The sequence below is a fragment of the Symphodus melops genome (genome assembly GCF_947650265.1).
Source record: "Symphodus melops genome assembly, chromosome: 10".
NCBI lineage: Eukaryota > Metazoa > Chordata > Actinopteri > Labriformes > Labridae > Symphodus > Symphodus melops.
The window spans coordinates 1625417-1651710 of NC_136700.1; the positions used below are offsets into that span (position 1 = coordinate 1625417).

Consider the following 26294-nt stretch of genomic DNA (forward strand, 5'->3'; position numbering starts at 1 on the left):
GCTGGGAATCGAACCCAGACTTTATCAAGTAGGGGGGACAAAAAAAAACTCTGGTGCATCAAATCCCGAACAGATGTAGATAAACAAACATCAGTCTGTTTATAGTGAAGCTGCAGAGTGTCAGTCTGCAGCGCTGCGGCTCCTCATGCTGCTCTGCTGACTGGCGACTTGACGGAAGTGCTAAAAATAAACGCGTGCTGACTCTGCTGCTTACACACAACCGGAAAATTTGAAGAAAAAAAAAAGAAGTTTTCTCTCTGAAAGCTGATGTGTAGCAGCTCAGTTTATTACGTAGAGGAAAGATGATCAGAGACTCGCTGCAGCCTCATTTATCTGAACAGATCTTTTTATAGCTCACCTCTTCTTCCTTTTCATTTCTGGTGATGTGGTTTTTTAAATTTGTGACATTAAAGGGTCAAACACACCAGGAAAAAAAACAACTAGTATTTTATCTACTGAATGAAATGAGCAGACAGAGCAGGAGTGTTGAGAAACAGACAACAGACAGGAGGGGAGACTTTTAAAAAAATCTGTATTTGCAAAGTGAAATCTAGTTTTTTTACAATACCAGTGAGATTTACAAAAACAGGATGGTGCAGGAACGACGGTCGGAAACCTGTTTGACAGAACATGTCATCAAAAAACAGCTTTTTACACCAGAGGAGAGTCAATGAGAACCAGATGAGTCCATGAAATAGTTTTTGTTGTCACATATCTGATCGAGCCGGCTGCTGATTGGCAGAAGAAACGAGTCCTACAGGGTTTTTTTTTTTTTCCAAGAAGCAAGACTTTACCTGGGCAGTCGTTGAGATGCCGCAAAGCAAGGCACTAAACCCTGAACAGGAGGACAGCAGCTGCTCATGGTGAAGAGGAAAAGCTTCTTTGTGGAGCAGAAAGGCGTTAACAGAAACGAGTCGCATCAGTCCTGCTTCCTGAAAAATCCCCCTTTTTTTTTTTGGACTCCCACGCACTCAAGTCTTATTGAAAAATCCTCAAGCTGAAGAGCCCTCCACTTTAAAAAAAACAAAACAAAACCTCATCAGGAATGTTAATGAGTGCTTCAGCCTGAAGGAGCTCCGTGCGATGACGAGAGGAAGCGTCCTGCAGCGTCTCCTTTCAACGTCTCCAACAGTCCCAGTTTCAATTCAGAGTCATGAATCTGTCAAGTAGTGATCGATAATGTTAAGGCATGAACCGAGTATGCACACACACACACACACACACACACACACACACACACACACACAGCTTCACAGAGCTCTCTCACACACACACACACACACAGCAGTAGAATCTGGTTCACTAAGTGTGCTTACAGTCTACTGAATCAGCAGCAGTAGCAGAAGTCGATTAGTGATTTTCACATTGACGATAAAAAAATAAAAAAAACAGATGTAAAGTGAGATGAAGTGTAACAGGAACATGTTTGTTTGTTTGTTTGTTTACAGCTGAACTGAAGGAACGCTGCATGACAGAGCAGATCACGCCAACACAACAAACGTCTTTAAAAACAGAGTCGCTGATATCAGAATAATAAATCGGACATTTTTAAACTTGTAACTTTGGAGCAGAGCTTCGGTTTTCTCTCTCTGCGGGCCGCAGCGTGGAAACTTTATTTAAACCTCATAAAAAAACAACAAACTCCAACCCTTAAGGCGACCAGCATTCTTATTATTTTGACCTCCGAAGATTGTGTCTCTTATACTCGGTCAGAATCCAGACAAGCAGCCGTCAAACAGAACAGCAGGAAACACAAAGAATACATTTCCCAGGATTCATCAGGAGGAGGGTCTCACCTTCAGTGTGAGGTGTGTTTGTTGACCCACTCAGCGCTGAGTGATGAGTCAACGTGTGATGTCTCTCACTGGATTTAAAAAGATATTGAAATGTGAGATTCTGCTAAAAACAGAAAAACTAGAAACATCTCTCCAGCTGATTGTCGGTCAGCTCGTCCTTTCCTTCAGCTCGGCCCTTCCTGCCTCTAATTATAAACATTAAACATCGCTACATGTTTCGTAACGTGTGAGTCACGATTGACCCACTTCAGACCCAAAAAAAAAAAAAAAAAAAAGATCCCGAAACTGACACATCCGGAAAACTGTTCCGAGCTGAAGAGGAGACAAACGCCCACAAGAAACTTTCTTCTCTGAAGCTTCCTGAAGGAGGAGAGTTTAAGATGAACCGACGTGTTGTGAAGCCTGTCGCTGCTTCATCCTCCAACATGTGCAGCTACAAACCAACAAACAGGACGACGGCCGCTTTACATTTCTTTAAAATCCCCCTTCGACACACGTGGAAGGATGGCGTTCTGTGCAGGTTCAGTATATTCGACAATTTTAGAAAACAAACTGGGAGCTTGGAATAAAACCAACTTCTCGGTTTAAAAAAAAGAAGGAAAATAGTCTTCCTCCTACTCTTCGCAAGGCCTCGCAGTCATCGATACAGCATTCATTCTGTTTGTGCGTGTAGAAATGTGAGCGGAGAAAACCTGCAGAGCTGTCCGGGACACACAAACGTCTCTGTGACAGGAGGTCGCATGTAAACACGAGGACGCGCTCCTCTGATGTCATCCACAGAGAAACACGCACAGCGGGTTTTTTTTAGTGTTCTGTGTTCACGTCCTGACTAACGACTGGTCGCGCTCTCTGCAGCCGCTCAGCTGGAAGACGAGGAGGAGGAGAGGGGAATGTGTTCATGTGCATCTCTACGTGAGAGGGAGGAAGACGCCTTCTCGTTTTCTGTTCACGGCTACCAGAGATACAGTGTCAAACTACAGAGGAGAACTGTCTATCTCTCCGCCATTATCTCGTCGGTCCACGTTCGCAGCAACACGTGAGACAACAGGTCGTCTCACGCACGCTGGGAGAAGGTGACGGGACGAGACGAAGCTGCTCCTCTTCCTCGGGGGCTTTATAAGTGAAGCACTCGCACAGAGGAGACGGGTTCAGCAGCTGCGGTTAAAAGACGAAATCGATTGAATGGGACAAAGTGGCGTTAAGGAGAACATCAGAAAAACTAACAAGAGGCTTACACCGCAGAATGAAAACAACTCAGTCATTGATTGGATAAAAAGCAGCTCATGTTGGTTTCCTACCTCACAGACGATTTTTTCAGTTTGAGTCAGCGTCTGCTGAAATCATGAATCTAAAAACAGACGCTGATCAAAGCAGACAGAAGGTCAGAGTGTGTCAGGATTTCTTTTCTGTTCATTTGTAAGGGGTCTGTTTTTCTCCCTCGTGTTTCGGTACAAAAAAAACCCCACTTCCTGCTCACATGTCGTAGTCTAGAATAATAAAATACACAAAATAAAAAGTCTAGTGTCTATCGTGTGAAATTAAGCAGGAGTGCAGCTTCTATCTCTTAACAGTGCTTCAAAACATCGATCACATCTTCCTCTAAAATAAACGGTGAAACAAAACCATCCTCATCATAAAACAATCACAAAATAGAGATAGTGAAACATCCAAACTGATATATAGCTCTCTCTATGATCATTGTACTTACACAGGGAAACAAAGAGGGAAACAAAGAGTTCAATTCATGTTAAAAAAAAAAAAAAAACACAACTCCAGTGTTTTATCTCCTCACGTAGTGTGTGTGTGTGTGTGTGTGTGTGTGTGTGATTGTTTCCAACACGAAGCTAGTGTTTCATACGGCTACAATAAAAGTCTGAGTGTAAAGTTTTTCCTCCCTCAGTAGTAAGTTCTGTCTGTGATGAGGATCGAGTCCGAGTCTGGGATCCGTCTGAAGTCTTTGTAGTGAGAGCAGTCGGCTCCCCTGATCCTCAGACAGTGAGAGTTATGAAGCCGCCAAGCGAGCCCGTGCGTCCCGTCAGAGCGGCGGACCGGTGTGCAAAAACCACCTTCAAACTTCAAATCCAGCTCAGGTCCAAATGGAAATATAAAGAAGTGGAACTCTTTCCAGGTCGGAAGAAAATGTTTAAAAGAAGTCAAAATCACTCGCCAGGCCGGTTGTGGCTTCTTCTTCTTCTTCCATGAAACACCGTCATTAACAGTGTTACCAACATGGTTTACAACCACACACACACACACACACACACACACACACACACACACACACACACTGCCTTATTGCCTCTTGTAAAGGGAGCACACTCCCCTCGGTTCAGTGATTCACAGGGGGAAAAAGAAACGACTCCTCTCGCCCGTGTGCAGGAGGATCCGGATCCACCTGAACCTGCACACGCTGCGCTCTCCGCAGTCTGGAGGTCTCGGCGTCACACGTCTCATCTCATCCTGTTCTGCCTCATCAGAGGGACGATGCAGGACGGCGGGCCCGCCTTCGTCAGGAACGGGTGTTTGAGGAGCTCGCTGGCCGAGGCCCTCTGAGCCGGATCACGCACCAACATCCGGTCCAAGAAGCCCTTGAGGAGAGGAGAGACCTGCGGCGGAGGAAGGAGAACACGTTTTCACAAAGCGAGGACATGCAGAAGATCAGGGAGGATCTGTCATCTTTAGTCAGATCATCTGGTCACCAGACGCACAAAGAGACACAAACAGGCTCGAGTTACTGGGTTCATGCGTTTGTGTGTTTTCCTGCTGTGGGTATCAACTTATTAAATTCCATTTCAGTATCAGCTCTCGTCTGGTTTTTCTCGTTGTGGATGCAGAGACACACAGAGCATCATGAGTCATGATGTCTGCACTCTCTGTGATACACGAGCACATCTCATGCTAAAGGATATCTAAGAGGAAAAACAAGCTCTTACTGAAAGATGAATTATGGGGTTTAATGTTCCGTCTTGATAACATCATGATGCCATCGTGTCCTTGTTTGTGTTTGTTCAGTTCATTCAAAGGAAGTGAGGGTGGGTTTTTTTTATTCAGCACAGTGACCTACATTCATTCACGTGTGAAAGGTTCCACGTGAACAGAGTTTATTTTAGTTATTATGACTGAGAGCAGGGACGGAGACGTGTGTCCTTCTAAATGTCTTTTGATGGATTCTCACTCTTTTCTCTTTGACTTTAAAGGTCAAATATTATTTAAAATACACTTCAGCATGTCTGTCTACAAACCCCCCAATCATGAGAAAAGTCCATCCTCTCCGTCTCCTGCCTGCTCCACTTTTCAGAAAATGTGTGCTCAAACAGGCCTTTGGAGATGTTCCCTTCATGACATCACAAAGGGCAGTAGCCCCTCCCCCAGGTGGGTGACACTCCCACAGCTAGGTGTTTGTTCTGCCCTCTGGGTCTGCCTTCTCACCGTAAACAATAGGACATGGAGCCAGAAAGCACAGAGTACACCCGAGCCCTTCCAGAGAGGGGGCGTGGTCAGACACAGCTCATTTACATATTTAAAGCTACAGACACAGAAACAGCCTGTTCTGAGCAGGGCTGAAATAGAGGGGTTTATAGACATGATCAAATACAGGATCAGAGTGGATTTACAACAACACACTTCACACACATGATGAAGAGGAGCTCGGAGACTTATTAAAGTGGAGGAGACCAGTGAGCAAATAATCAGTTTGTCTCTTTAACAATCAAGGACTCTGCAACGACTGACTTGTTTGAGCTACAACAACAACGTCCTGATTGGTCCCTGTCGGCTTCGGTCTTTGTACCTACCTTGTGCAGGTTCTTCAGTTTAGGGGGCAGGTTGTCTCGGATCATTTTCATGGCTTTGAGCGGCGGCTCGTTGAAGTACGGCGGCTCTCCATCAACCATCTCTATAACCATGATCCCCAGAGACCAGATATCCACCTGCACACAGCGAGGAGACGCCATCAACATGTGGGCTGGCTGGCAGGTTCAGATTTAAACACTAAGAGTGAGTATTACCTCCGGCCCATAAGGCAGTCTGGATATGAGCTCTGGTGCCATCCAGTACGGCGTCCCAACCAGAGACTTCCTTCTTTGCACTTCTTTAGACACCTGAGCGCAGAACCCAAAGTCTGACAGCTTCACCTGGAGACGGACAACGTGGTGGGTGAAAAGGAAAAACAGAAGGACAACAATATCAGCATCAACCAATCACAGCTCAGACACCAACGGTCAGCTGACTTTGACTATAAATGGAAACTAGAATCCTTCTGATAACAAGATGATCATGTCATCCTGCAGGTTGTGCATCCATCTGCAGATCAGAGCTGCAGCATGAATCACTATTTCACCGTTATCTCGATATCAGCAGCAACACACCCCAACAGTCTGAATCATGGCTTTAAATAAGAGCAACTATTTCACGTAATTAAAAGGTAGGGAAGGTAATTTCCTTCAGATACACTTCCTGATATGTTGATCATCATCCAAACAGTGAATGTGACGTCGAAGAAATCAAACAGCTGATCAACATGAATCAATGCTCAGTAAACTCATACCATCTGTCACTTTTCTGTTCGTTATTGCATTTTTTTTAGAGGCATCTTTTGAGGCTTAGAGGAGAAAAAAAGTCCAATAAATGGAATAATCTGTTGAGCTCCAACAACATCAAATCATATTTCAAATCGAGGTTCACACGCACAGCTTCATTTTCATGATTTAACAGTTGAGTAGTCTGGTCTGTGAAGTCTTTCCCACAGTCTTTGCTAATATTAACCCTTCTTTCTTTCTTTGCATGGCTGGGTATCTGAACAGAGACGCACTCACCACAGGTGGCTGAGAAACAGGAACCAAACAGACGTGATGACCATTACACACATGAACCTACACTGTCACCTGACCTCCTGAGGGTCACAACAAACAGCTTCAGCTTCAATACTCGACTCAACCACAGAACTGATGAAACGTCTTCACCTACTTTTTTTCCTGCTAACACATTGTTGCACTAACAAAAACCACACCTACTGCCGAGAAACATTTCAGGCGTGGTTTTGGTCCGCTTCCTCTGCCAGACCAAGCAGGTCAAAACAAACCCAGCACTGCAACACCAGAGCGAGCAGCCGAAGGCTTTCTGTGAAAACACGTGACACTGACATCAAACCTCTTCCTCCAATAAACATCTACAGCTGGTGACATGAAAAATAACACACAAGTTCTCTTCTGGAATTTGTAAAAAACATAAGTGTCCAAAAAGTATTTGAGCACAAAAAAATACCAACTAGGAGCTGAACTATTTACATCGTTGGTGCACACAAATTGACTCTAGATCCACCTCTAACTTTGACACCAGCAACAGCATGTTAGAGGCTTTAATGGGATTTGAAGTTTTGTGTTTGAAGCTTTTCATTAGCAGGAGTTTAAGCAACTAAACTAGTAACCACAGGGGCTTTTTTTCTGCACAGCGCTGCTCTGTGATCAGTGCGTATATCGGGTCTGCATGCTGCTGCAGGTCGAGGAGTCTGTCAGGTCTGCACGCTGCTGCAGATCGAGGAGTCTGTCAGGTCTGCACGCTGCTGCAGATCGAGGAGTCTGTCAGGTCTGCACGCTGCTGCAGATCGAGGAGTCTGTCAGGTCTGCACGCTGCTGCAGGTCGAGGAGTCTGTCAGGTCTGCATGCTGCTGCAGATCGAGGTGTCTGTCAGGTCTGCACGCTGCTGCAGATGGAGGAGTCTGTCAGGTCTGCACGCTGCTGCAGATCGAGGAGTCTGTCAGGTCTGCACGCTGCTGCAGGTCGAGGAGTCTGTCAGGTCTGCACGCTGCTGCAGGTCGAGGAGTCTGTCAGGTCTGCATGCTGCTGCAGATCGAGGAGTCTGTCAGGTCTGCACGCTGCTGCAGGTCGAGGAGTCTGTCAGGTCTGCACGCTGCTGCAGGTCGAGGAGTCTGTCAGGTCTGCATGCTGCTGCAGATCGAGGAGTCTGTCAGGTCTGCATGCTGCTGCAGGTCGAGGAGTCTGTCAGGTCTGCACGCTGCTGCAGGTCGAGGAGTCTGTCAGGTCTGCACGCTGCTGCAGGTCGAGGAGTCTGTCAGGTCTGCACGCTGCTGCAGATCGAGGAGTCTGTCAGGTCTGCATGCTGCTGCAGATCGAGGTGTCTGTCGGGTCTGCACGCTGCTGCAGGTCGAGGAGTCGATGGGTGAAACCACAACTTATAAAATAACATTAAACCACCAACACTCATAAGGGAGGCTGTGGTTTTTCACCTTAGTTCATCTGAACTTCACATGTGTGACGTGTTTTATAGGTCATGTTAGTGTAGGTGTGAGGGACTCAGCAAAAAGCTGCACGGCTCGCAAATGAATAAATTCACAGACTAAATGCAAATGACTAAATGCAGTGTTACTCAGCAAAATGTCACCAGATATCATTTGAAAAACAGAAACATGTCGCAAACTTTTCTGGCAAATTGTGCAGAAAATATGAGCAACGAAACAAAAACTGGAAATAGGTCAAGGCTCAAAAAGGAACACAAAATGCTCGATGAAGAAACAGCTTATTTTGAATGTAATTCATGTGTTCTGTGTACTTGCTGTAATATGTCAGCTCATTTTCATGCGTGCTAAATGTATGCATCTCAAACTCAACCAGCATGAAGAAAAACGAGCTGAATAGTTGTATAACCTTGAAGGGCGATGCAAAGGCATGTAGAGTACCAAGGACTGCAGACAGGCTTTCATATAATAACGATGTGGCTGAAACAGCAACTCAGCAGAAGCACGCACACATTCTGCAGCAGAAACAAATGCTACATGCTGCTTGTGTCAAACTAAAGACAGAATATATTTTAACTGAACGTCGACCAGAGGCCGTGTTCTGTGTGGACGCTGACTTTGACAAATCAGAGGTTTCATGTTGGTTTTTATTTTCTGCAGAAAGAAGAAACTTGCCCGTCATCGGGCAGGAAGTGGACATGCTCGGTTCCTTTTTCACGCACACAATTTCCTTTATTTGTAGTAAAAGGAGGGGAAGTTCTCTCCCCGGCTGAGGTTTTGAATTCTGCACTCATCAAACACTCTGCAGGTTGTTTGTATTCGCAGCATGCGGCCATTTAAAAAGGCCTTTCTTATCAGCAATCACGTTGACATGTCGGAGTAGGAGACGTTTGTTACCACGTGTACGGGTCACTGGGTCGTTTAAACATACCAGGATAAATGTTATTTAAGTGCACTAGTTGAGGTGCAGGTGTGAGGTACGTACTCGGCCATCGTGCGTGAGGAGGATGGAGTCGCTCTTGATGTCTCTGTGGATCACGCCCTGCGTGTGGAGGACAGACAGCGCCTTCAGCACGGACAGACAAACTGTGGCGATCTGCTCCTCGTTCATCCTGCGGAGAGAAGGAGACAGCAGAGAGAAACGTCAGCTCACACATGAAACGTCCTCTCTTCTTTTAATTTAGATTATTTCAGCGATCACAGTGACGTGTGATCAGAGTGATGACGCCTTTCAACAACAACAACAACAAAAACAACCTCCGCGCTTCATAAAGACTAGAAGTGTTTTCATTTGAGTCAAAAAGTAAAAAGCTGTGGTGAAGACTTTGTGAAATGACTCAGGTGGCCTTTGAGGTGACACTGCCCCCTTGTGGAAGAAAACAGTTTGACAAGCTGGCCACTAAATGTATTAAAGCAGGATGCAAAGAAGTGCTGAGGTAGAAACAATGACTGATTAGAAATGAAAAGGCTTCTTTAACACTAAATGTATTGATTGTATAGAATAAAACAGATAGATCTTACCACACAGGTTAATGTTGCATGCTGTGCAGCTGCTTAATAATTAAATTAACACGAGGAGCCTCAACCTCACAAAGTCACGGTCAATCAAGATCTTCACACTCACCCTCTGTCCCGCCATTTTTTACTATTTGTCATATTTACTCTTTGTTGTTTTGAGTCTTTCTCTTTAATTCTTGTTTTTATCCAGCTCCAAAACAAATCTCCCCTCGGAGAGACGATGAAGCTGAAGCTAACCAGCTGACCCCATTTGCCCCCTGACTCTGAACGGACGTGTGTTGTGTGTGATGAAGGTCACTGAGGGGAGAGAAAGAAAGTCCTGGTTTCTACTCGCGCTCTCTCATTGGCTGTCGTCGCCTGGCCGCAGGGGACGGAAGGTCCTGATTGGTCCAATGAGGTGTCAGTCGAAACACGGTGATAAGAGAACACACTTAAAGCCTGACAGGCCAACAGGGGAACGGATATATGGAAAAGGCTTCTATTATTTGTCGATTTTTAACACAGACGCGTGTGTGTGTGTGTGTGTGTTTATTTTAACTTCATTTAAATATTAACTGATTTTATTGATGAACAGAAGTTTACGTCTTTGTGAACCGCCTCTTCGTGTAACACTAACCCTGGATTTGATCTCTCACCTGGTGTGCGTCACGATATCAGTGAGAGCTCCTCCTTCCAGGAACTCCATGACGACCCAGAGCTCGTCTCCAACCAGGTAGCTGTTGTACATCTCCACCACGTTTTCATGGTGATAGTCCCGCATGATCACCACCTGCAGGTAGAGAACAGGTCGCTCACTCGTTAAGACTAAAAACAGAACAGGAAGGGGATGGAGGTGGCAGGAGGAGGAAACGACTCTCAACGTGAGCTCCTACCTCGTTGAAGAGGAGTTCTCTGCGCTGCTGTTTCCTCAGGTCCATCTTCTTCACAGCCACCAGTTTCCCGGTGGTCTTCACAGTGGCGATGCACACGATCCCCGTGGATCCCTCCCCTATCTTAATGTAGTGGTCTAGGTAGGTCCGCGGGTCGCCTGGATCTACCACCATCTGTAGCGCCGCCCTGAACTGCTCATGAGAAACTCTCTGGGGCTCCCTCTGCGGTGAGCGGCCCTGAGTGGGAGCGCCGGAGGCGGGGGGCCCAGCGGGGCCGGGGGGCCGCGGGGCTGGGACGGCGGGATGAGGGGTGTGAGGGTGCTGGGTGGATTCAGGGGTCAGGCTTGGGTGTGATGAAGTGTGATGAGGGTGGCTTACAGGAGGTTTTGAGCCGGAGGAACTTCGAGTGGAGCCGCCGGAGGGGCCATTCTGAGGGGAGGAGTCAAGATGTCGGACCGGCTGAATCGAAAAAGAGAAGTCACCAACAACGATACATTCGTTAAAAAAAAATGCATTTACAAAGAAACGAGAGAGATTGATTTGTTGATTTTAAAATGATCTGTAGTTGCGTTTAACAACACCGCACATGCTCGTGTACCGACCTGGCCTGTGGGGCTGCGTCCGCCCTCGCTGTCTGTCCTCGGATAAGTGTTAAACGGGCGTGAGTTCTGCTGGGCATTCTTCACCACCCCGTCTGTCACCGGCAGGTTCGGGGTACGAATGTTGGGTCCAGAGAGCGGCCTCTTGTCCCTGGGTGACTGTGGGCTGCCGTCCCGCACCATGTAGCTGGACTTTGGTCGATGTTCACCGGGCTGATCCCTGTGAGGCGCCTGCTCCTGAAGACAACGAAGGTTATTGGTTATTGGGAAGCCAGAAAAAAAAAAAAAAGTTGATGGCACTATATTGTATGGTTTAAGGTCCATCTGCAGTCCTAACCTGGTCCCGGTCCCGTGGCGCTCGGTCTCTGTGAGGGGGAGGAGGGGGGCCTGAGCCCGGTCTGTCCTTGTGGACCCTGCTGGGCTCTTGTCCGCGGGGCTGCTGCTGCGGCCGACCCTGGATTCCATCATCCCGCTGAGGAGGACGGATAGCTCGCTGACCCTGACGGGGGTCGCCTCCGCTGTGGTGGTCGGGTCTCGGTCGGTCCCTGAGAAATACGGCGGTGGAAAGATAAGTCGAGGTGCTGCAGGTGAAACATCTCGTCAGCGTGAGCTGCAGAAACAAAGCGTGCATTCTTCACCTGTCGGGGTTCGAGTAGTGTCTGTGGTGAGGGTCTCCGTTCTCCTGCCCTCCTCCTGAAGAGTCTTTGCGTGGCTGGATGGGAGGGCTGCCCCGTCGCAGGGAGTTAGAGCGAGTCACAGACATGGTGTCAAACTCATCCAGCAGCCAGGTCAGGGAGCCGTCGACTCCCAGCTTGTTGCCACGAACTATCGTCTGAAGATTAAAAAGGAACATTTAATGAACCGCAGCGCAGCAATAATAATAAACATGAAATAACATTTAACTCATTTTAATTATGAATCGTCTCGTTTGTCTCCTCCCACCTTTCGTGGCTCCACGGTAGTGATGACCGTCACGTCGATGAACGGCTTGGGCCTCTTGGCCGTGTCTTCTATGAGCGACTGCCATTGCCGCGGCAACCCCACAAACTTTTGCTCCTGCTCGTCAAAGTCGGTGTGCACGCGATGCTCGAAGTTCGACGGGGCGGAGATCTGGATGCGAGACTTGGTTTTCTTTTTGGTGAACATGATGGCGGCTGAGGCAGCGGCAGCCGAGCATCAGACCTGCAGGGTAAGACGCGGAAAGGAAGGGAGGGTGAGCAGGAAATATGCAAGTAGGATATGTAAAACACGTCTTCATCAGTGCCCACGAGCGACGAGCGTGCAAACAGACACAAGTCGAGACGCATTCACAGACTGTCCACCACCACAAACAAGCGTGTGTGTAGTTCAGCCGCTCATTTACATCCCAGCCGCCTTCCGGCTCATTGAGCGTTTAGAGTGGATCTGACATTAAAGCAGCTTTGACCTTTAGCTGAAGGTCATCATCAGCAGGCTCTACAATAAGACGACTTCTGCTCTCCAATTATCAACGACGGGACAAAAGCCCACGAGAACACACGAGCAGCCTGCAGGGGGAGAGATAACCAACGAGCAGCATCTTCAGAGTGCATCTCTGTCGCAGCTCAAACACAACCCAGCTCGCTTTCTGTCAGGAGAAACAGACGAACAGATTCTGCACTTTGCTATACATCTAAAAATAACTCTGACTTGAACTTATCAGTGTGTAAGTGGGAGGATTTGCCTGTGAAGCTTTTTCCCAGCACTGGTATCTGAAGCTCTCGAGCTGGTTAAAATCCGATGACAACACAATCACTCTTTTTTTTTTTTTTTTTACACCTCTGTGTGACGCGCAAAACAGACAAGAAGACAGCACCACAAAGTCTGTCCTCCAAACTCAACTAGTTGACGTGGGACCGGACCTGCCATTGTAAAATTGTGTAATGTACCTTTAAGAGATGTTGTGTTGCTAGGTTACAAGCAGAGCAACGTCGCGCCTCCTTTCCTCCTGAAGTTCAGTTTGAAACTTCTCTCTCGCCTCTGCGGCGACGTGTCGACACTGTTGTTTTGCTCGTGAATGATAAAGCGGCGGCGGCGGCGGCACAAGCGGACTTTGTGAGGTCAATATGAAGCGTGATTGTGAACTTTTTGGCTAAATGATCTCCAACAGTCTCCAGAACAGCGTTAACCAAGACGCATGAACCCAAGCTGTTACAAAACGCCAGAGTAACATCATCAATAGAGACAGCTGAACTCCTATTGGCTGCTTTGGTTCACAGATAGCGTGCATGCTAGCACGGCCAACTGGAGCTTTAATAGAGTAAATATTGCAGTTATCTTTGCTCTTTAAAATTCATCTTTAAGCTCAAAGGTTTAATGTGAAGAGAAGCTGCTTCTCTCCTCATGTTTGATAGTAAACAAGAAGTGTTTGAGGACAGAGACATGTTGGTGAGAACGCTGCACAAAAGACAAAAAAAAAAAAGAAATGTCAAGACTAATTCATTAGAAAATAAAAACATGAACGCATCTTAATAGTCCAGCTTATAAAAGAATAAAAAGATTTATTAAATCTGCTCTTTTACTTGACGAGAAACAAAGAACCGCTCGACATTTCTCTGCAGCTCTGCTTCGAGTCCCTCACTCAGTGGGAATCAAAGGAGACACTCCCGGTAGTCAAACATGACCTCGCCAGATCTCTGTGTGGTAAGCAGAAGCAGGCCGTGCTGTACAGCTGACCGGGGGGGGGGGGGGGCAGCGAGAACCGCCTCTCGTCCTGTTTTTCTACAAAACACTGGCCTGATCTTAAAAAACAGAAAAACATAAACAGAAGGAATCAGAAGAGCAGCAGAGAGGTGCAGGCGGTGGACGGTGGGTGGGTGAGCTGAGCGAGGGGGGGGGGGGGGGGGGGGGGGGGGGGGGGGGGGGGCTGGGGGGGTCATGAGTCATGGCGTCCACAGCTTTAATAAAAGTCTCTCACAGCAGGAGTGTTTCAAGTGGAGCGGGACCCGCCCAGGAACACACAGGGAAGAGGGTTCACAGCCAACAACGCAGCCGTGACTCAGAACTTCAACACAACACGAACGCACAAAGAAATCTGGATCACGGGCCACGTTAGAGAGATGTGTGCACGAGTCCTGTAACGGCACGGCTCACAAACTAAACGGTATCAGAGAATCGGATGAGTGACGTGATGTTCAAGCCAAGGCGTGGTTCATGTCACTGCCTCGTGCACAGCTTCACTTCAGATGTGTCAGTGTTGTAATGAGAGCGAATAAATCAACATGTGCCGCAGTTCCAATTTGAGGTTACACAACAACCCACCATTATCTGCCCCTCCTGTTTTCCCAACATTTCTTCCTCATATGTTCATTATTTTCAGCATGTTTTCCCATCTCAAGAGCTTTTTCAAAAACATATTCAATCACATGTTTTAGTCTTTACTGCATATCTGCACATGGGAAGGGCAGGTTTCATGTCACGCAAAAGAAACACTTTGAATTTCATGTTCAGGGTTAAAAGGCAGGTTTTCCTGTTTGATACACATGGAAACTGTGAAGTTAAAAACATGTCAGGAAACTCCTTCCTGCAGGGTGAAGATTTTAAGAAACTACCGCGAGACCCTGTCACTTTTATTTACATGAGATTAGTGCGACGGCAGAGCTAGTGCTAATGTTGCTAACTGGACTTCTTACACGTGCATCAACTCTCCCAACGTGTTGAATGGACCATTTTGTAAAATGAATTTCGCCCGTGAAGGACAATCGGTGCATTTAGCGATATCACCCGGATGAAGACGTTTCTAAGAAGACAGCGCGCGTGGCGTGGACCTGTGGACGAGGCTAAAAGCTACACGTCAATATAAACCGTCTCTCCGCTGTGTATTTTCTAACCATTAGCCAAACTATCTCATAAGAGTGAGGTTGCAACGCTGCGGTGATAAATGCCTCTCTTCACTTATAATGAGCGCAGTGACAGCACAGAGGAGGCGTATTAATCACTGCGGAGGCTATCATTAGTGTTCAGCTGAGGCAGCAACGCAGCCAATCAATGCATCTGAACTCTGGGACACGGATACAAAAGAAGAATTAAAGTGATGAAGACTGGAGGGCGAGGCTGGGGACTTATCTTCCTCGCCTGCAGAGAACAATAACATAAACTAACGTGACCGTGAACCCTATATTCGATCGCTGCGAGGGGAAGAGTTTCAGCTTCAGTCCTTGTATCTTACTGAAAGCTTTCAGAGTTTGACAGTAAATCAGTGAGACACACACACTCATGTGGGGACATAAGATGACACTGTGCGTCTCATAATCACACTCAGAGGTCTGGCTGTGAATCACGCAGGATTGTGGATTTTTTTTTTTAAGTTGTTTTTGTCGGAGATATCTGGAAGAGTTGGCCTGAGGGCTGCGGTGAAAACACAAGATTTAACTGCTGCTGACACCATGAAGTGTGAACAGAGAGCCAAACAGCCAGCACATCACTGCGACCTCAAAGATTTGTTGACGTGTGAGAGAGAGAGAGAGAGAGAGAGAGAGAGAGAGAGAGAGAGAGAGAGAGAGATAGAGAGAGAGAGAGAGAGAGAGAGAGAGAGAGGCTCTGTTCTTGAATTTGATATTTGCAGCATTGTGAACATAACTCAGGGTCTAGGTTTTGGGCTAAACAGAAAAATCTGAGTCGGGGGTTCACGAGTTCAATATTTCCAAATTATAAATATTTAGGCATGTGTTTATTTTAAAGGCAAATGTCTCTGATTCCATCGTCACAGTATGATTTAATAACTGTGAATTCATTCATATGTTTGAGTGACAGGTGAGCTCCAGGCATGCAGTCATTGACAGCTGGAGCAGGTGCCCCCCCCCCCCCCCCCCTTCAGAATAAAACAGGAAACAATGCGTGAGAACCTCAGAGTCATGAAAGGACGACGAGAGCAACAGGTGTCAGCTTCTACTGACAACCTGATGAACTGCTCCTTTCACTTTTTAAACACACGAGACGGAAACAAGAGAGATCATAAACTCAGCTTCACAGACTCTGAGTTTCTTACAGTCATCTGTTAATTCATTCAGGCCTCTCTCCCTTCAGTTAACACATGTATCATAAAAAATAACAACCAGTAAAGTGCTCTATTTAACCACTTCTTATATGATCTCACGCTGTGATATTTCACTCATTTGAGACACAAACATTTTGGTCCTAGATTCAGTGTGCAGGTTAGACGGGCAGTGTGTGCAGGAGTTCACCTTTAGGACATGAAGACACACGTTTAAAAACAACAGTCATCCAACACAAGCATGAATCAGTGAATCTACTCCATCTTTGCTTTACTCAATCATTGCTTGATCAAAGCAAACAAGGGACCAGCAGAGATTAAAGCGTGCCCGTCGGATCTCCATTCCAGGTGTAAATGATGTTTTTGCAAAACGTCTGAGGAGAAATCTACAGTGTGACTGCAGCACCTCCCACTGCAACAGTGTGAATGAAGCTTTAAAGGGATCAAAACAAGCTGCTCCCTCCCTGAACACAACGATCTCTGTGGTTATAGCTGCCCTGTCCTCCCCCCGCCCCTCAAACTTTCTATCTGCTCCCCACCCCCCACTTTTGCTCCCTCACTTCAAAAACAAACGTCTGTCCCGCTCGTCCAGCTCCCGGTTGGTTGACGTATGCCTGGCTGAACAGTGAGAAAGCCTGTCCTGTCAGCGGGCCAGAGTCGGCCTGATGAGCTCTGGATGAAGCTGTTGTCCTCTGGTCTGATTCAAGGACTGTACATGGGTGGTCCTCACTCAGAGACACAGCTGTAGTCCAAAGAACTGTGGAAGCAGCCGGATAAGAAAAAGCTCTTTTGGAAGCGGATCAGCTTTTTTTTAAAGGGAGTGAATGTGTCGGGAAAGGAGCGCTGCGATTCTGTCTTATTTAATTCATGGCAGCAGTTTGTAAACCTACCAACACATGTTAAATGTTATCATTCCCGTTGACAGACACAAGAAGAGCTCACATCCTCCGAGCCATCGATCACGCCACAGATTTCATCAGTCGACATTCAATAAACAATCATTTAAATTAAACTAGAAGAGGAAAACGTCCTGAAATGTTTTGTTTCAGACTTGAGTTTGTTTTCACACTGAAGGTCACATTCACAGGCCGCAGACGGAGCAACTCGGGGGGAAGGGGGTTTAAATGTCTCGCCTGAATCGGACATGTGGCTGCAGGAGCTGTACATCGAACCCCCCGACCCCCTCAGGTAGAGAGGCGACCGACTCGACCACTGAGCAAAGCACCAGGCTTTCATCTTCATCACCATTGCTTATCTTCTGAAATCTAGAAATAATGAGAGAGAAAAAAAGTGATTTTTTGAATCTGTCGGACAGCTGGATTCAGGATGTGCCTGATCGAACTGAACGCCATCGATCATGAGTCGCATGCTTCATCCCTCTCTTACACTTTAAATGACTTCCCGGCTGCAGCGCTGTGGAGACATGCCGCACATAGCTGCGCTCACGACGAGACACTAACAACACTCAGGGGTCAAGAGGGCGAACGTAAACACTCTTCAGAAAAAGGTCACAAGAAGAATCTTTACAGTAAGCAGAGCATTCACTGAGTGAAGGTTCGGAGCCGACCTCGACTTTTAACAAGGCAAATAAACTCAGGTGATCATGTGACTCATTCGCTTTCAACTAACGAATCACACATCTGTCCAAGACGACCTTTCAATCTCGCACGTCCTCTCACTGCTTACACTCGACGTCGATGACCACGTCCCAGGTCTAACGCAAAGATTTGGACGATGTTAAATGGCTGCTCAGAAGACGTCCTGATTCCGATAAAAGGCCGCCGTGATCGATGAATCGTAAACATTTAACAGCTTTAACCCCTCGCTCCCAGAAGTGAGTGGATGAAGAGCCTCTAAAAACGCCTCTATCTGCTGAGGTACCGGGGGCCGAGCACAACACGGCGAGACGTCAGGAGGCTATTTCTGACGCCGGAGTGTCTCGTACCTAAATGGACCCTGGAGATAAGATGAAGCAACAAGTGCAACACAGGTGTCGAGTCTGCAATGACAGCGAACGCCAACGAGCAGGGACTCAGACCAACCACGATGTTGTTGTGATACTCTGACTTTAGCTTGCTGTGCTGAATCAGGGTGATAATTAATAGCCTGTCCTCTCAGGTTGGCAAACAGAGATCACACACACACACACACACACACACACACACACACACACACACCTCTCACTCAGTGCAAACATCATGTTCGCCGTGTGACCTTGGAGCTCCTGCCTGTTCTGCTGACTTTGAAACAGCGCTGTAAAGTCACACTGTGTGGACGTGAAGCGCTCGGGTCCCTGCGACGTCACACCTCCACTCGCTCTGCCTCGACACCAGTCAAATGCTGTGTCCACACTGACGCAGCTGTGCCTATAATGTTATCCATGAATATTTGTACAGAGACGTGCGTGTGTGTGTGTGTGTGTCGAGTCTGCACACTGTCCCAGCCACATTCAAGTTCACTGATTGTCATCTGCTCGTTATCACAGATTTGTCCGGCTCTCTGTCACGTGACTTCACACTTAAAAGCCTCCTCGCTGGTTTTACTTTCATCGTTGACAAAGTTGTGAGTTTGAATTATTCTTTGTTGAGACTTAAAGTAAAGTGAAGAGAGAGAGAGAGTGTTTGTGTTGTCTGTCTCTCATTTTATAGACTCAGGTAGTTCAGATAGAGAACTTGTTTTTAGTTCCCGTGACATAAACGGCATCGACCAGCTGATGTCAATAATGATTAATGATTAAAAAAAAATCTAAATGTCATTTTTATTCCTTAATTCATATTCTGTTTATTTTTCATGTATTCATATACACTTAAAATACACTTTTATCGCTTTTACTTGTTTAAACACTTTTCAGGATTCAGCAATATAACGAGTTGTTTTATTTTGAAAGGGAGCGGAGCGTGTTTGTATCATTGTATTTAATTAATAAAATCAAATGTTGATCATTCAGATTAAATAAGAAAGGAGTGAATGAAGATATGGAGCAGATTCATGATTCACTATTTCCTTTTGGTAAATGGCCTCTGATGCATTAAACAAACTTCCTGTAAATAAGAGCACACACACATTCAACTTCCTGCTGAGGTCACAAGGTAACAAACTCTCTCCATGTGTCACCAACACTTGTGCAGAGAGACAGATGAGCAGGGAGTCCAGCAGCTGTCACAGATAGGAGCCCTCAGTAACAGGTTTGAATGGTCATAGTGAGGAAGAGGAGGAGGAGGAGGAGGAGGAGGGAGACAGACAGACAGACTCTCACTCTATCTGCTGCCTCCATTCACACAAGCCAAACAATAAAGTTATTATGCTTTTCTGACTCACATAATCCCCGCTGTGAGGCTTTAACAACACAGTTTTGTTGTTGTGGACCCAGATTAACTTTCAACGCAGCTCAGTCAAATCACAAGATCAAATGTTCACCTCTTAACTTCGCTGCTTTACGCACTTTACACAATCATCTGTACTCACTGTCAGTCACAGGTAGCCTGCTCACTATCCACCTGAGCTCATGTCGGAAACGCAGCTGAGAGAGGAAACACACACGGACTCCCTGCAGACGCAAAACTTGTTTCCGCGGAGCAAAAATCAACCCAAAGTTGAAGCGTCGTCGCGTCCTCTCTCTCTCTCCAACAAAACAAAACAAAAACCCCACAAAGAGCCGGACACGTTCCGAGAGGAGGAGACGGTCAAGTTATTTAAAAGAGTCCTCCAAGAAGAAGTCAAAGCGCTGTGAGGCTTCGGTCTGTAAATACAAAGTGTGTCGCATTCCTCCGGTTTCGCACCGCGGCCCAGTTTCATGACGTCACCGGGAGGGAGGGAGGGAGAGAGAGAGAGGGAGAGAGAGAGAGAGAGAGAGAGAGAGAGATAATAGGACAATAAGCGCCTTAATATCCTGTCACTAGGAGGATATTAAAATATAATAAAAAGTCGCTGTTTTCACTGTCCTTCCTTCCGGTCAAACGTGATATCTGTGACGTCACACAGGTGTAAACTGTAACCTGTTCGCTGCTGTAATGAGACTGTCAGATAATCCTTTACTCATCTCGCATAAGGAGAAATGTGAAGTGAAAATCACACAGTGCAAAATTAAATTAGACAAAAATATAAGAATGTAAAAAAAATACACCTTTTGATTTAAAAAAATAAACTTTTTTGTAGCTTGATTCTTTAGCAGCATCTTAGTAAAGTAAAATATGATCTGTAATTCTTGTGCATTATTTTATTATTATTATTGTGCAATCATGAATCTGACTCCAATAAACGGAAACGTGTGTGAATTAATTCACAAGCAAACTTTACAAGGCTGCTTATTTCTCATCTTAAAATGGATTAATAGACAGATTTATTGACCCTTTGCATGAAATTACAAACAGAACAACTGGACTGATAACATTTATGAGGCAGAGAACAAGATGAAGAAGATGTGTGACGTCGACTGCTGCAGGAAAAGAAAGATTTAAAGAGCTTTTTTTTTTGACTAAATGACACTTAGCTCATCAGATAGTCTGATCAAGGCAGGCGTCTGTGAAATACCGAGCCGGCCTGCTAATATAAACGCGTCCATCACGGAGACTTTACAGAGGCGTGCAGATATTTACACGTGCAGCTCGAGTTTGGTCAAGAGACTGTCACAGCACTGTTGTTTTAATTTAACCCTTTTCCTTCCGTTCACACCGAGGCCACGCATCCTTCAACAAAACGTAGTGTCGAGTTACTTCGCCAAACTCCGAGAAGAAGTAACTCAACACATAAAGCTGAAGCTAGAAAATGTACAGTCAAAGCTCATCTCATCAGATCACTTCCTCATATGTGTGGATGTCTTGTTATCGTCTATCTAAGCGAGGACGAGGAAAGGCCTGCTCACGTTCCTGTGAGCGTAAAAAATAAAGCGAGAACAGGTCGGCTCGACGTATCAGAGGAGCACAGGAACCTGCCAATCGCTGAGACGGAGTTCAAACAAAGCATGCAGTGTTGCGGCCAATGAGGGCCGACTTCCAGCGGCAGGTTGAGGAATGTGGAAAGGTCAATGATAAAGACGGCGGAGGGAGCGCACACATATTTCACCACACACACACACACACACACACACACACACACACAAAGTGGCAGCTAGCTTGAGTCTGCACAGGAGGACCTGCAGACCTTTGAAGGCTCGGTGCTCAAAGGCAGTCATGTCGACTTGGCTGCAGCGAGTTCATGGACGGCCTACAGAGTCATGGTAAACGGGGTTAAAGGTCAGAGGAAGAGACGGGGGCCGTTAAACAATGCACAAGCAACTACGGTCTCTTTGGCTCAGTGGGTTCGAGTCCAGTCGAGGAAGCGAGCTCGATAATCCACAAGACGAATATAAGATCTCTCCTGTACTCTGCTCCTTATAACATGTTGGTGCAGACAGGTGTCGTGTAAAACACACGATTCACTGTGGGCTGTATCACCATCATTATGTGGTGATGGCGTGTTGTCAAAACAGAGAGAGAGAGAGAGAGAGAGAGAGAGAGAGAGAGAGAGAGAGAGAGAGAGAGAGAGAGAGAGAGGGTTGAAGTCAAACACCACATCAGTCCTCTCTGTCATTACTGAGTCCAGTCATCGCTGCTCGGACATTTTGTGTCGGATGTTGTTCAGACCAGACGCACGGCGCGGGGAAGACGGCGATCAGCTGGATCAGATTTGAATGTGGGGCGGGTAAACGCGCTCTTTCACAGTGTTGCTCTTGTGCAACTGAGGGCTAGTGACAACAAGTATTCAAAGATCCTGAAGTGTGAAGCCAAGAAGCAATCAGATTTCATTTTGTGGTTTTCTGAGGAATTCAAATCTGTGATAAACAAATAGAGGACAATACGTTACAGGAAGAATCCCCCACATGCACGCTGACAGCCGTGCTGCGTCATGCAGACTGTTCCAGTGACCAACGGCTGCAAAAAAAGACAAACAAACAAGCAGCTTTTTTTTTTTGTTTCACTCCCTCTATCACAGATTCATTCACTCGCATTGCAGCAGCAGGACAACTGGACACCAGGGCACAACAACACCGCCTCCATCCAGATCTGTCTTTGCATTGTGTGCCCGTGTTTGTTAGAGCTCCATATCGCAGCGTGAACATGCAGGCCTGAGCTTGAGTTGGGTTTTTTTCAGCAGAGAATAAAACAACTGTACATGCAAAGTGAGCTGCTGCTGCTCGAGCACAAAGAAAAAGACCCACAGGGGGTTTATTTGATGTGGTAAGCTGTTTCTCATGTAACAGGTAAAGAGTTTGGTACAGTGGAACAAGATGGAGCCGGTGTGGAAGACTGGAAATCACTTCATCTGTTGCTTTTGGGCTTTAAAGATCACTTTTTTTTTATCAATTTAAAGACGATATCTGGGCCAAAAAAAGCTTAGAGATGGGACCGAAGTAAAGATACCGGAGCGACCGCACCGATCCACGTCACTGATCAAGAAAGATGGCCGGAACACTTTAAAACGTCCTCAGCTCGCTTCGAACACGTTCACGACTGACCCGTCTCCATGACAACGGTCAGATGAGATGAGGGACAGCTCCCTCTGCGTGATCACAATTACAACTCTTTACACTTCCGCTTGTAAAGTTTGTTGATCTGAAAAACCGGACAGCCGTTGTTGCTGCTTCCTGTTTGAACGCAACGCTGGGTCAACATTATGAGTTATTATGATAATAACCAGAAGAAGAAGAAGCATGTTTTTAAATGAAAAGTCTAAAAGGAAAGAATCGAAGCTAATCTTTAACAACAAATCAAAATTCTTCTGATTTTTCTCTCCCTGCATGTTTTACATAATAATCAGACCCTGTGGAGGAAACTGAGTCTCAAAAACAGGCTATTGTTGCGATATTGAATATTTCTTTTATTCATACGCTGCTCTTGCCTCTGTTCCTGAGCACCTACAGGGCCGTGTTGATGTTGGCTCCTGCACTCATTCCAGAGAGGATTTTCTTTCCTCTCAGGCAACAAGCCTGGCTCCCATTCCCCCCATTACAGTGAGGAATCATAACCTCGCATATTCTGTCTCTTCCTCACCAGGACTCTTTTAATCTCTCACCCCAGGTCAGCTTAGCTCCATCCCGTGTCTCCGGACTCTTTCAAGTTTTCACTTTGTTTTTTTTTTTGCATGCAGAGGATGAAGGCTTCTGGCAGCGTCATCACGGATCATGTCAGCTGCAGCTATCTTTGTCTGCGTTAGGATTTTGATCAACTGAAGGAAAGATCGAAGACAAACCGATAGAAAATATCTACAAAAAGAAAAGAGAGAAAGAGAGAAAACATGAAGGGCGATCGACTCCCCCACCGCTCCCCTGACGTGAGGTGGAGTTCGGGGATTTTTGCTTACTTCACTGCTGTGTTTTCTTTGCAGATGTCGTTGTCTGGCTATTAGCCTTTAGCTGAATCTGGCCCAGTGTTGGGTTGGCACTCTCGCTCGCTCGCTCTCTCTCTCTCTCTCTGGCACACACACCCAAAACAACCACTGTGCAGGGAAATAAAACCTCCACTTTCATCTTTTCAATTCTCCCCCTCCCTCTTTCTGCTAACTTTCTCCCTCACACACACACACACACACACACACACACACACACACGTCCCTCTATTCCAGCTACATGTTTTTCTGTGAAGGCTGACAACAGGAGAAAGAAGAGAGACGCGCCCCTATATGAGAGCATAAACTCAACCAGCGAGGACACAAAGTAGAACAACAACAACATCACAGAAAAAGGGGAGCTGACACTTTAATGCTTTATAATAAATTAATAAACCGACAGGAGCGATCATAAATGTTGCTCATACGGCTTCGCCATCTTTCTTCCACCTTGTATGTCGACGTGAAAGCTGTGACAGGGTTCATTGAAGATGCAGAAGCAGCAGCTGTATTTGCCTCTCTCTCTCTCTCCAGGTCAACCTCCATCATCTAACGTCAACACCCGCTCTGCCGTGAGCTCCGACCCCTGCTGGACACGTCCGTCGACGGTCATCTACTCTTCCTGATTGTCTCTGCTTCCCTGTGGTGATCCGCTATGAACACCCTTCCTCCAACGCTCGGTTTGCAAGATGGATGACGACTCAGAATGTGTTCTTGTTCGAAGTGTTTGCAACATAAATCAGCCACTGTCAAAAGCTGCAGGTACATTTAAACACATGTTGATTGAGTGCATTTTACATACTTGTTTTTTTCCCTGTATATCTATTAAAGAAGGATTGCAAAACATCTCCAGGCTATTTGTGTCATCTGAGATCTCCTGCCAAGATGTGAGAGAGAAAGAGGTTGATTTAAAATGTCCGACTGTGCACGGTTAAGTAAAATAAAATGTGGTCTTAACGTTTAAACTTGTGCCGTGTGGTGCAGTCAAATACTTTCTCCTAAAAGTGAAACTTCATAATGAGTCAGGCTGCAGGTGACACTCCTTTTCTTCATGTATTAATCAGCTGATTATTTCACATTTGGTTAAACAGCCTGAAAAAGTATTGTGAGAAATAAAAACATTCCCCCATTCTGATCTGAATTAGTAGTCTAGTGATATTTGTTGTGGCTCCAGCAGTGAATTTATCTGTGTAACAAAACCAACAACACAAAGTTCATAGCACATTTCATCCCTCGCTTATTTTAAAATCTGACTTATTTTAAATGACCGATAATCTAAATATCGGTGGTGCATCTTTAAAGCATCTTTCATTTTGTAAAACTTAAATTCACTGAGACATTATTTTGATCTGCCACCGTCTGACCTGTACAGTCACTCCTGATGAGCTACCCAACCCTGACCTAGTTCTCCTCGCTGAATAACCAGCAGAGCACGATGTATTGTTGGGTTGACTCTGAGAGGAGTGCTCACTGCTGTGGGAATCATGTCTGTGAAGAGTGACCCCTCAATACAGCTCTGGCATCCCAGGAATGTACGATAATCACACAACCTTGATGACTAACCATGCTGCACGCAAAAAAACCCTCTTTTCTCTCTCTCTCTCTCACACACACACACACACACACACACAGCAGTAAAAAAAAAAACCCGCCTCAGGTCTTCTATAAATGGACGACAGCTGAGCCAGCGGATGCGGAGCAATGACCATTAAAAGTGGGGGTCAATAAAGGGCTGAGAACAACTTGATGATCAAATCTCAGACAAACAATATCCCTTTTATTCTCTGAGTCTGAGCAGACAAACACAACCCTGCCACACAGGTGTAAATACGCACACTCTGTAAATACTGTAAAAAGATAACCACCTCATCATCCTTTGGCACTTCTCCCCACTGCACTATTATCTTATTTAGTCTCGTCTTTAATTACCTGTTTATATTTTTAGCTAATATTTACTCAAAGGTAAACTCCTGATGGTGTTTCGTGATTTTTAGGAGTCTCTGACTATTATATATATTTATTATGTGTCCCAAAGATTTCCATGTTTCTCCTGTCTGAGATGCATCTCTCACACCACTCTCAACATTGAGACAAACTCCTGTTTGTATACTTTTTACCTCCCATCAGCACATCAGACAGTTTACCATCACGTCCTCTTCTTTAATGTTTACATTGTGCAGAGAGAGCACAGTCTATACTGAAGTTTACATTATTTGTGTTAAACATTAAAACTGATTCTGATCCTGAAAAGAAAAGTCTCACACAGTCAGGGTTAAGAGAGGGATGTATTATCAATAACTACCAAGAGAATGGAAATTAAGAGAAGTTATTCGAGATTTTTCGTAAATGAGAAGAACAGGAAATAAAACCAGATAGTTTCCTGGATTTGTATTTAAGCCTTTCAGCGAGCTGAGTGCGTTTTAGTAAACAAACAAACAAACTCAGAGTTTTAACTTGTGAACAACTTTCACAACAAACGCTTCAACTTGTAACAGGAGCACAGACTGAACACTACAAGTCATCACACCTCGCATGAAGACAATCTTCAACACACAGATCAGTCCAGCTGGCTGTTTTCAGATCATATAAAAAGAGGCTAACGTTAGCTTATGTTAGCATCTAAACGGGGAGCAGAGACGCGCCTTCATGTATCGGGACCTAAATGTGCTGACTCACCCAGGAGACGAACCCGGAACAAGTTTCCTCTGCTGCCTCCGCGATATGGAGACAAACTTCCCTCTGTTGGAATTAAAGCGGACACCGGCTAACTTTGGACAAACTGTTGGAACATTAGCAGAAGTCTCACTTTCCTGACGCCATGTTGAACAGAGAAGGAGTGGGGGGGGGACTAGTACATCCGGGAAACTGCAGCAAAGCACCATGGCA

The 26294-nt window shown here is 45.9% G+C and overlaps 1 protein-coding gene across 2 annotated transcripts; it reads right to left on the reverse strand.

Annotated features, from left to right (window-relative positions):
• Positions 1–515: 515 nt before the first annotated feature.
• pak4 (p21 protein (Cdc42/Rac)-activated kinase 4) lies at positions 516–26294 on the reverse strand. Of its 2 annotated transcripts, none has more exons than XM_079354060.1 (11): positions 26085–26294; positions 11978–12217; positions 11674–11867; positions 11373–11580; positions 11039–11272; positions 10440–10895; positions 10203–10336; positions 9035–9161; positions 5804–5929; positions 5591–5725; positions 516–4402 (listed from the first exon to the last, which is right to left on the reverse strand). In XM_079354060.1, exons 2-11 carry the CDS (start codon positions 12179–12181, stop codon positions 4247–4249), a joined length of 1974 nt encoding a protein of 657 aa, XP_079210186.1. In that variant the 5' UTR covers positions 12182–12217; positions 26085–26294; the 3' UTR covers positions 516–4246. The 2 variants fall into 2 exon arrangements, with proteins under 2 accessions (XP_079210186.1, XP_079210187.1); XM_079354061.1 differs by lacking the exon at positions 26085–26294 and adding an exon at positions 19512–19609.

Coding starts and splice junctions, on each gene's coding strand:
- pak4 (XM_079354060.1), bottom strand. CDS start 12,181: ATGTTCACCAAAAAGAAAACCAAGTCTCGCATCCAGATCTCCGCCCCG. Junction 9,162..10,202: donor GATATCGTGACGCACACCAG/GTGAGAGATCAA, acceptor TTCTCTCCGCAG/GATGAACGAGGAGCAGATCG. Junction 5,930..9,034: donor TCCTCACGCACGATGGCCGA/GTACGTACCTCA, acceptor GTCCGTCTCCAG/GTGAAGCTGTCAGACTTTGG.